At 45.3% G+C, this 10,546-nt stretch overlaps 1 protein-coding gene across 1 annotated transcript; it reads left to right on the forward strand.

The window, feature by feature from the left end:
- Positions 1-4,929: 4,929 nt before the first annotated feature.
- On the forward strand, positions 4,930-6,935 carry LOC100062107 (melanoma-associated antigen B10). Its single transcript, XM_023633975.2, has 2 exons — positions 4,930-5,067; positions 5,783-6,935. Exon 2 carries the CDS (start codon positions 5,833-5,835, stop codon positions 6,910-6,912), a length of 1,080 nt encoding a protein of 359 aa, XP_023489743.1. The 5' UTR covers positions 4,930-5,067; positions 5,783-5,832; the 3' UTR covers positions 6,913-6,935.
- The last annotated feature ends 3,611 nt before the right edge of the window (positions 6,936-10,546 follow it).

Below are 10,546 nucleotides of genomic sequence, written 5' to 3' on the forward strand. Positions count from 1 at the left end.
AGTACCTAGGACAGGCTGCTTGCCCTGGCTAAGCTGGATTAAATTGGTGCTCTAATGGGTGGGGCAGACCCCTAGCCTAAGAGGCCAGAGGAAGAACTCCAATGGCGTCTGCCAGCATCTGTGTCAGCACACTTGTACTAGGTCACAGTAATGGCTTCCACTAATGTCTCAGTCCCTGGAGAGGTCTCACCTCTCACTGAGAGACACTCAGAGCCTTCAGGTAAGTCTCTTTTCTCCAAAGGACTGTGCACCTTTCTTTCTGGTGATTTTAGGTTGCTTTCTGAAATGGGTGAATTGGTGTGTGGGCCCTTTAAGAGAAGGTTTTTCTTTTCTTTTTATTTTTTTAGGACGATCAGCCCTGAGCTAACATCTGCTGCCAATCCTCCTCTTTTTGCTGAGGAAGACTGGTCCTGAGCTAACATCCATGCCCATCTTCCTCTACTTTATATGTGGGACTCCTGCCACAGCATGACTTTCTGAGTGGTGCCATGTCTGTATCTGGGATCTGAACTGGCGAACCCCAGGCCACCGAAGCAGAACATGCAAACTTAACCACTGCACCACCAGGCTGGCCCCCAAGAGCAGGCTTTTCTTTACCTTATGTCTGAGAGCTTTTCTGGGGGTATTCCCCATTGTAGTTAATAGCCAACAAAGCCAGATATTATGACACTTGTCTCAATTGTGCTGAGTCCAAAAACTGCTTTTAGTGGTAACACTACCCCTGACTCCTCATATCCCCCACTCCTCCAGGGAAGGCTTGTACCTTAGGATTGCTCCCAGCCTGCTGTGAGGCACCACGGCTCACAAAGGTGGCATTTTTTTCTCTCCAGAAAGGAATTTCTGCCTGTTCCACCTCTGTCATCACTGTCCCCTGTTGTGGGAGTTCTTTTTATTCAGTTTTCAGTTCTCTCTCAGGGGTAACTGTTCCAAAAGTAGTTGTAAATTTGTTGTGTCCATGGGAGGTGACTTCAGAATCTGCCTACACTGCCATCTTGACACCATCCTCTAGACTTTTTCCAACATATATGTGCTAGAAAAATACACTGTTGGCAACTCCCTTTTAAGATGTCTCCAGTGAGCACTGAGACAAACTCCCAAGAGATCACAGAAGGTTGGAAACTGCATTCTCACTCTGGATTACCATAAATTTCTATCTGTGTTAATTCCACACTGTACCTCACTTGAAAATAATAGGTTTTATCACTCTTGCCAGATCAGAAGTTCTTAAGAGGTCATCTTTGCATCTCTCTCCTCCTCTCCATCTCCACTCCCAAACATAACAGGCTTTCAATGGACATGGACTGAGGTGACGGTAAAGGAGAAAGGTATGGGGCTCAGAAGGCAGAGAAGGAATGTTCAGTTGAAAGGAAAATACAAAGCATCTCCAACAGGAGAATGTGAACCACCAGCTCACAATGGGGGACCAGGAGTTGTGAGATCCATAGCATGAACATGGACAACTTCCTAGAATATATTCATTGAAAAAAAATCATATAACAGTTATTGAGTGCTTACTAGATGCCAGAGCCTTTTCTCTAACCTATCTTTTCTAATCATTTTCTGATGTATTACTAAGTAAGGACAGTCATTATCCCCATTTTTCTGATGATGAAATATAGATACAGGGAACTTGTCCAAACTAGAAGGGTAGAATAAAGAAAAGGGAAAAAAAGAAAAATACACTGTGAGTTTTTACAATACATATCTAACAATGTACATATTGTTCTGCCTCTTGCCCTTCTCATTGAATAAAATGAATGCAGGATCTCTCTGTGAGAGCACATATAGATCCACCTCACACCACCCTTTTAACTATTCTCTAGAATTCTAAAGTGTATGTGCATGTGTGTGTGTGTGCCATAATTAATTTAACCACTTTCCTCCTGATGGAAACATAAGTTGTTTCCTATTTGTTACTATGATTAATGGAATTGAAATAAACAACATTGAACATGGTTCTGGGACAAATGTGGATGTTTTCTTATATGAAAGAGGTATGAATGTGCAAATTGAATTAAAGTGCAAAGAGTTTGATGATTGTAAAGTTTTTGAATATTTCTGAAATTGTATTCCAATAATACTGCACCAACTCATATTCTCACAAATTAATTTATGTAAATACCTTATACTCTCACAGGCACTTACTTTTATCAATTTTAATTTTGGGGCAACATTTTTGGTGCAATTATATTGTCTCAATTTTATTTCAATTTGTATTTCTCTGTTTCATACTTAATTTGAGCAGAAAATTAACATAATCTTTCATTGATATGAAGCAGGATTTCTGCAGTGATGCCTTGATTACCAGGGTACCTCTGGATGCATGCTTTAAGAATTCTAATATGTCCATAAGAGTTTTCCCTTTACTTTGATAAGCAAGGATTTGTCAGAGCGACCAGGTGCCAAGAAATGGGCTTGGACAGGAGAACATCAGTAAAAGGTAAAAAAGGTACCAGAAGGAGAGAAGGCTTAGAATCTGGTGGAGGGTACTAGACAACTTTCATAAACAGGCTAGGGAATCTCTGAATCATCATTACCAGCCTGAAATTGTAGTGATTTGAGTGGGCAGATCTATTGGGTGAAAGGACCAGAGGCATGCCTGATAACCCACCAGCCCTTACAATACTCACTGCCCACTGTCAGGCAGAGTATAGCTGGCTCCCCTCTGTGACCCACCAAGTGATGCTATTGATGGAATCTGAGAGAGCTTTATCTCTTCACTACTCTGGTGGTTCCGTGCATCTGTGCCAGTGTACCAGAGCTGGAGCTGTCTGGATGCCTGATGGAGAAGGCTATTTCTTCTTCTGTGTATGAGGCTCTCCTTATGCTAAGATTGAGGCTGCACAACTGGGTGGGATGGGTTGGTGATTCAGGACAGTTAAAAGAGGGCAAGTATTACCAATGAGTAGTGGAAGGGGGCGTCTAGCTGCAAGGAGGGGTAATTGGAGGGGGAATTCACTGAGGCTAATTATCTCAGTGACTCTGTGAATAAAGGGTTGAGTTTAGACATGTCTTGAAAAACAATTCAAGTGTTATCCTTAGCTCAGATTGCTTCCTGTGGTTCTTGACTTCTTTGCACACCAGAGAGTAGATGTACTTTGGCTGTGTTTGGTGGTCTGTGTTGCTACCAGATACTGACTCGAGTAGGGGGTGGCCCACAATGCAAACATTTACAGGGTGGATGGAGAACAATTGTAGATGGTGTAGTTCCTTGTTAAATTAATTGGGTGTGACATATATATGTGGTATCCAAAGTTATATCTTTTATATTGTAATAACTCCAACTTGGTTGAATTAAAATAAAAAAATAGATTCTGTGCTAGCCATTCCCCAAATCATCACATGATCTATAGTAAATATAGCAAAATCTAAAACTTAGAGGTGAAGTCAGTGGACCAGCCTGTCAGACTCAGGCCAGCAGATGGAGGAATCCCAGGCCCTAACAGAAGTAAAATGAGGACTGAGTGCGGTCAGAAGGAAACAGTCATCTCAGAACAGAAGCTGCCACCACACAGAGCCCCATCCCTGTTGTCAACCTTGGGAATCTCCAGAAAGAGGTAGCTGGAAAAGGCTTCCCCTGAATTCTTTCTCTGCTGTCTCAGGGAACTGAACACCTTGATCTGAGGTGGGCAGCATCAGGTCAGCAGAGTGAAGAGTTCCAGTCTCTGCCTAGAATTTAGGTAAGGTCCCTGACTGAATTTGAGCGCAGTCTCACTCCAGAAGAGAGTGGACCGCACAGAGTCTCGCCCCTGCTTTCAGTCCTGGCAGGCTCTGTGTAGGGATTACCCCGAGTACTGCCCTCTAAATTTCCCCTCTGAGGACTCAGGAAGTTGAGGGCATTGGACCCGGGTTGTTGGCCTCAGAGCCACAGAGAGTGTGGTCCCCTGCACTAACAGAAGTAAAAGTGAGGACTCTGTCTGATTTCTGAAAGAATCACCCAGCCCAAAACAGGTGGCCTGCTCCTGCTGTCAGCTCTGGGTGGCCCCCATATGGTTGTGAGGTTCAGAAGACTCTTTACTTCACCCTCTGGAAACTGGAGAGTGACGTGGGGAGGGCTTTGGTTTAAGGCTAGTTAACCAGAGGGAGGATACCCAGGACCAGCCTGGAGTCAAAAAAAAAAAAAAAAAACACCACAACAACAAACAAACAACAACAAACAAACCCTACGTGAGTTTCAGAGGAATCCCCCACGACCAGAACAAAGTCAACCTCACAGAACCCCGCCCCTGTGTCAGCCCTGGGAGACCCCAGGCAAATTTAGAAGAAAGTAGCGCACTCTGATATCTGCCTTGGGGTCTCAGGGAAGGGAAGGCATTGGTCTGAGGGGAATGGTTTCACCTACACTGACGGAAGAGCTCTGGGCTCCGCCTGGAATTAAGGTAAAGACACTGAGTTAGGTGTGAGAGGACCGGTCACTCCAGACTTAGAGGGGTTCCCAGCGAGTTCCGCCCCTGCTATCGGCCCTGATAGAACCCAAACAGGAATCAGCTGATGTAGCGACCTCCAAGTACCTTCTAATTTTCCTGAGCGGACTGAGGTGGATAAGGGCATTGGAACAGCGTGTAAGCTTCAGACCAGCAGAGGGACGGGTTCCAGGCCCTAATGGGAGTAAAGGCAAAGACCCTGAATGAGGTCTGAGGGAGCCACCCACCCCAGAACATAGAGGGCCTCATAGAGCCCCGCCCAAACTTTCGTTCCAAGAGGCTGCAGGTTAGGTTGGATTGATGTAAGTCACCCTGACTTCTATCTCTAGTGTCTCAGGGGATAGGAATACCTTAGAACGAGAGGAAGACAGCTTCGGGTCAGGAGAGGGAGGAGCTCCCAGGCTCTGTCACGTGCTGCAGTGAGGACACTGAGTGATGTCTCAGGGAAACACCCACTCCCAACAAAGGGAACCTCACAAAGCCCCACCACTGCTGTCAGTCCTGGGGGGCCTCGGGTAAGGGTGTGAGGCTGAGACACTCTCTCACATTGACCTTGGGCAGTCTCAGGAAAATGAAATCTGGTCTGAGAAGGCAGCCTCATTGTCACTAAAAGGAGGGAATCCAAGCTTTTCCAGCAGTTAATGTAAGCACACTGCGTAAGGACTGAGGGGACCACCTACCTTAGAACAGTGGGGGTCACAGAGAGTCCTAGCCATGCTGTCAGCCCCAAGGGTACCTGGGCAGATGTGTTAGACTGAGGCTTCCCTAAATTCCTCCTCAGGACTTTCAGAAATTTGAGGGCCTTGTTCTGAGGATATAGGTCTTGGGTCAGTAAAGGGAGGAGTACCCGGCTCTACCAGAAGTGAAAGTGAGGGCACTGAGACCCTGAATTACCCTAGGAAAGAGAAGGTCCCACACTCTGCCTGTGCTTTCTTCCCTGTGCATCCCTGGGAAGGTGTGATAAGGTGAATTTTCCCTCACTTCCTCTTCTAGGGTCTCAGAGTGATGAGGGCTTTGAAATGAGGGGTCAGTGTCAGAACAGTAAAGAGGGCCTCCAAGTACTGCCACAAGTGAAGTGATGACCCTTAATGTGAACTGAAATACTCCCTAGCTCAGAACAGAGTCATTGCTCTAAGACCCAGTGAGCCCCAGGAAGACCTGGGGCCTTACCTCCAGGAGCTAAGGCACACCTTAATTATTTCCACAGGGTCCTCAGGACAGAGGCAAATCAGAGAATAGGAGCCTTGTGGGTTCCTAGAGCAGTGCCCTCAAAGAAACCTGCAGAATCGGCCTTCGATAAAGCCAAGGTTGTATCTTCCTGTTCAAGTGGCCCAACTATCTCATTCTCTCCCATTCAGGTCACTGAGTCACCTGCCCTTTGCCTGCTGCCTTTGTCGAAGAAGTCATCATGCCTCGGGGTAAGAAGAGTAAGCTCCGTGCCCATGAGAAACGCCATCAGGCCCGAGAAGAGCCTGAGAATCTGGTGGGTGTTCAAGCCACTGAGGGAGTGAGAGAAGAGTTCCGCTCTTCTTCCTCTCTTCCTCTTAAGAGCTTGCCTGCTGCTGGGTCATATAGCAATCCCCAGGGCCCTCAGAGAGCCACATCGACTGCCACTACCACTGCAGCTGTTTCATACACAAGATCGAATGAAGGTGCCAAAGACCAGGTGGAGGAAAGGCCAAGATCCTCGCAGGCCCAGCCCATCACTGAGCCCTTCCACAGAGGCCCACTAGATGAGAAAGTGGTTACATTGGTGCATTACCTTCTATACAAGTATAAAATGAAAGAGCCCATTACCAAGGCAGATATGCTGAGAAAAGTAATCCAAACGCACAGGAATCACTTCCATCAGCTCCTCAAGAGAGCCTCGGAGCACCTGGAGCTGGTCTTTGGCCTTGACATGAAGGAAGTGGATCCCAACCGGCACATCTATATCCTCGTGAACAAACTGGAAGGAAGCTATGATGGGAGGCTAAGTGATGACAGAGGAGTTCCCAAAACTGGCCTGTTGATGACTGTGCTGGGTGTGATTTTCACGAAGGGCAATTGTGCCACTGAGGAGCAAGTCTGGCAAACGTTGAATGTGATAGGGTTATATGAGGGGAGGAAGCACTTCATTTTTGGGGAGCCCAGGAAGCTCATCACTAAGGATTTGGTGAAAGAAAATTACCTGGAGTACCGGCAGGTGCCCAACAGTGATCCTGCATGCTATGAATTTCTGTGGGGTCCAAGAGCCCATGCTGAAACCAGCAAGATGAAAGTCCTGGAATTTTTGGCGAAGGTCCATAATACCGTACCTAGTGCCTTCCCATTCTGGTATGAAGAGGCTTTGCGAGATGAGGAAGAGAGAGCCCGAGCCCGAGCTGCAGCTACGGCTCATACTGCTGCCACGGCCAGTGCGCACTCGAGTGCCATGGCCAGGGCACGTTCCAGGGCCATGGATGGTACATGTTCCAGGGCCATGGCCAGCAGCTCCTCCCACCTTTAATAAAGCCTGAGGCAGATTCTTCATTTTGTTGTTAAAAAGAGAAGTGCACATTCTAAGTAGGAAAAGGTGGGGGTGGGGCTGTAGACAATAGTGTATAACACATTTGTGTTTCTGTTCTACGTGGTAACTTGGATAATTTTTTAAAATATTGTGCCTTTTAATAGAAGATTTAAGTAGCTTCATAATCCAAATTTATGAATGATATTGCTTGAACATTTATTTCCGTGAATGATATTTAAGAGGAAGAGTTGTGTTATTTTGTAAAACAAATCCAGAAATGTGAAAAAACTCAGCAGTATAACAGTTGGAGTAAAGAAATGGATAAATAAATATGATAATTTTAACATTATATATATACCTGGATATATTTAGCTTATTCAAGAATGTAGGAGAAATTATTTTGTAATAAATTAGGCGTCTTTCTCAGTGACCCACATTTTTTTCTCCAACAATAATTGAGCATCTAACTCTTTGCAAAGTTCTGTGTTAGTACTGGAAATACTAAGATGAACAAGAATCATCTCTGCTCATAGAATTTTAACGTCTTGGAGCAGCAATGATGTAAGGAATATTATGAGAACACTCCCTATGACCAAAAGGACAAGTTAAAAGATGGTGTGAGGACTCGGGGATTTTAGCTGTGAGCAGTCAAGTGTAAATGCCCTGTGGCACGGGGGTTTGAGAACTTGGGAAACTGAAAGTCCTTCAGTGTGAAGTAATTTTAATTAAGGTGGGTAGTGGGTCAGACGAGTTTGAGTTGGGAGAAGGGACCAAAACCTCAGAAGATGTGCCTCAGATTGAGACCAATGCCTGGAATGGAAAACTGCTTTTAGCACTTACTTTAAGATCACAGTTAAAGCAAAGAGAAATCTTCACCGGGGACAGGAATGGAAGAGGTTCTGTGCTTTTGCCCCAGTGCACGCCACAGTCCACAAACTAGATGATTTGTGCGCATCATAACAAGAGAATGTCTCAGAAATGAGGGTAATACTCACAGGAGACGAGACGCTCAGAAGCTCTGTGCTGGCAATCTTTGCCCTGGGCTGGGAGAGGCATACCCCATCCATTAAATGGGCATTTTCATTAGGTTATCTGGAGGATAACTTGGTAAACTCTACGCTAGAACTAGATTTGTGATGGAGGTGAAATGGTTTCAAATACAAGTGTTTTGGATGGAAAGGCAGATGTAAGGGAGGGATGGAAATAGACTTGGACACAAATCCCAGGTGTTCTGAGCTGCATCAGACTGGGAAAGATTCTCCCACCCCAACAATAAATAACATATCCTCAAAAAAGCTATGTAGCAAGTAGCTTAGTTTAACTTGCTAAGCAACCTATTGGATGATTTCGTGTGCCACATCCTAGAGAGCTACAAATTCTCTGACATTTGCTGGATTAAAAAAAAAAATCCCAGAGGGGATGTTGGTAGGTTTTAGGGTGAAAATAATGATATTAGTAATTAAAATTTATCAAAACCCAATACACACGAGACCCTGTGCCAGTGTCTTGCATTAAGTTAGACACATTCCAACATTCCTACTTACAAGATATACGCGACCCAAGAGCAAGAGGACTACTTATCAAACCCATTTCATAGATAAAGAATCTGAGACTCACCGAACTTTGTGATTTTCCTGAATTCACCTAGCCTGTAAATGACACGGCTGGGACTAGAGCCCTGGTCTGAATTCCTCTAGAGCCCACACTGCTCCACTCCCCCCAGCCGGAGGCTGACCTTCTGTCTCTTAATGCATTTCTTTTCTCAGTACTTCACAGCGTCTCTCCAGAAATAAAAGGAAGGAACCTGCAGCCAATGTACTAAACCCAGGTGTATTAATAAGGTGAAAATGAGAATCAAACAGTACGTGGTGACTGTTTATAGGCCGTATTTGCCTAAGGGCCACTTGCCCCTATCCCGCAGCGTTCTTTGAGCGCTGATTCTGCCCAGTGCTGATACATGAGACTAGTTCCATCACTTTGCGAAATACATTGCTCTTGCTCTGGGGCTTTCCCACGGTGCCTTCTTGTCCAAATCTGGATCCTGACCTGCTGTCCAGCTCTCCCCTGCTTCCTTTCATAATGCTGCACTCTGCTCCCAGTGGAACAGAAAGCTCAGAATCACTCGCCTTTCCCCCTGACTTAGGGCATTCCACCTCCCTGCAGACGGCCCTTGTCTGTCCATCCCTGACCACGGAACCCCTCTGATAACAACAGCCCTGTCCACGTGGCTGTTTACTTTGGCAGTGAAGTTTGGATGTCTGTTCATCGGCTCTGGGCACCTCCACCACACTCAAAGTTTTTTCCAAATTGGCTTGTGAATAGAATCTGATTTGGCACAGGATCTACTGGTTCTTGAAAGATAACCTGAAGTTAGACAGGAGGTCTTAGAAAGCAGATGAGCTTAGAAAGAAAAGAGAATTTAATGTGATGACTTATTTGAGACTGGCCAGTGAATCCATACACTGATGAGTGAGCTTAACTAAGTGGCCAAGAACCAAAGCCTCCCTCCTAGGTGGCAGATGAGGAAAGACTGGGGAAATCACTGTGTAGCAACCATTTGCAGAGGCTGGAATCTAACAGACCCTGTAGTCCTTCCAGGAGGTTGTACTACTAGTATTCTACAGTTGCCATAACAAATTACCACAAATTTAGCAGTTTAGAATAACACACATTTATTATCTCACATGTCTTTAGGTGAGAAATCCAAGTTGCTTCTGCTGATTTCTCTGTTCTGGGTTTCACAAGGCCGAAATCAAGCTTTGAGCTGGCAGGCCTCTCCTCCTGAGCTCTGGGAAGAACATCCTTCCAACATCATTCAGGTTGTTGGCAGAATCCAGTTCTTTGTGGTAATAAGACTGGGGCCCTCTTTCCTTGCTGTCTGTCAGCTGGAGCTCACATAGTTTCTCCAGGCCTCTCTCCAGTCTTCGCATGTGGGCCCATATATTTTGAGTCAGCAATTAAACACTGAATCCTTCTCGTGCTTTGTCTCTCTCTAACATCCTCCTCTGCTGCACCTCTCTTCTGCATCCAGCCAGAGAAAGTTCTCAGCTTGTAAGGGCTCACGTTGTTAGGTTGGGCCCACTCTGATAATCCATTATAATACCTTTATTTTAAAGTTGGTTTCATAACCTTACTACATCTGCAAAGTACCTTTGGCCATATAACATAACATATTCCTAGGTTTCAGGAATAGGGTATGGGTATCTTCGTGGAGCAATTAATTACTCAATTATTCAGTCTTCCGCCAATGTAGAAAATGTCTCCCTGGCAGACATGCCAGCTTTGGTAAGAAAAAAAAATAAGCCACCATCATTCTCCTGATTCTTGTCTCTCTCTGCCCCAGGGGAAAATCCTGGTTTTTCAGCATGTCTATAGACACCTGCACAAGTGTTCAGGCATGCTCTTCAGGTGGTGGGTAGCAGAGACTCACAAGTTGTGATTTTGACCATGCAGCAAAAGAAGAAGAAAATTCTCAGTGTATTAAGACTATTGTACAGGTAATTGCAGAAAGGTAATATTCAGTGACAAAGGTGACCCCTCCCTGCTGAGATCTAGTGTCCTTCAGAAAACTGGTGTGACCTTTATTTGAAAAGACCTATCACATAGTAGGCACTAGAAAAATTTGGAGTGTTGC

This window comes from Equus caballus, chromosome X, assembly GCF_041296265.1.
Source record: "Equus caballus isolate H_3958 breed thoroughbred chromosome X, TB-T2T, whole genome shotgun sequence".
NCBI lineage: Eukaryota > Metazoa > Chordata > Mammalia > Perissodactyla > Equidae > Equus > Equus caballus.

Bases quoted from the DNA above. Each gene is read 5' to 3' on its own strand.
- LOC100062107 (XM_023633975.2), top strand. From the start codon at position 5,833: ATGCCTCGGGGTAAGAAGAGTAAGCTCCGTGCCCATGAGAAACGCCAT.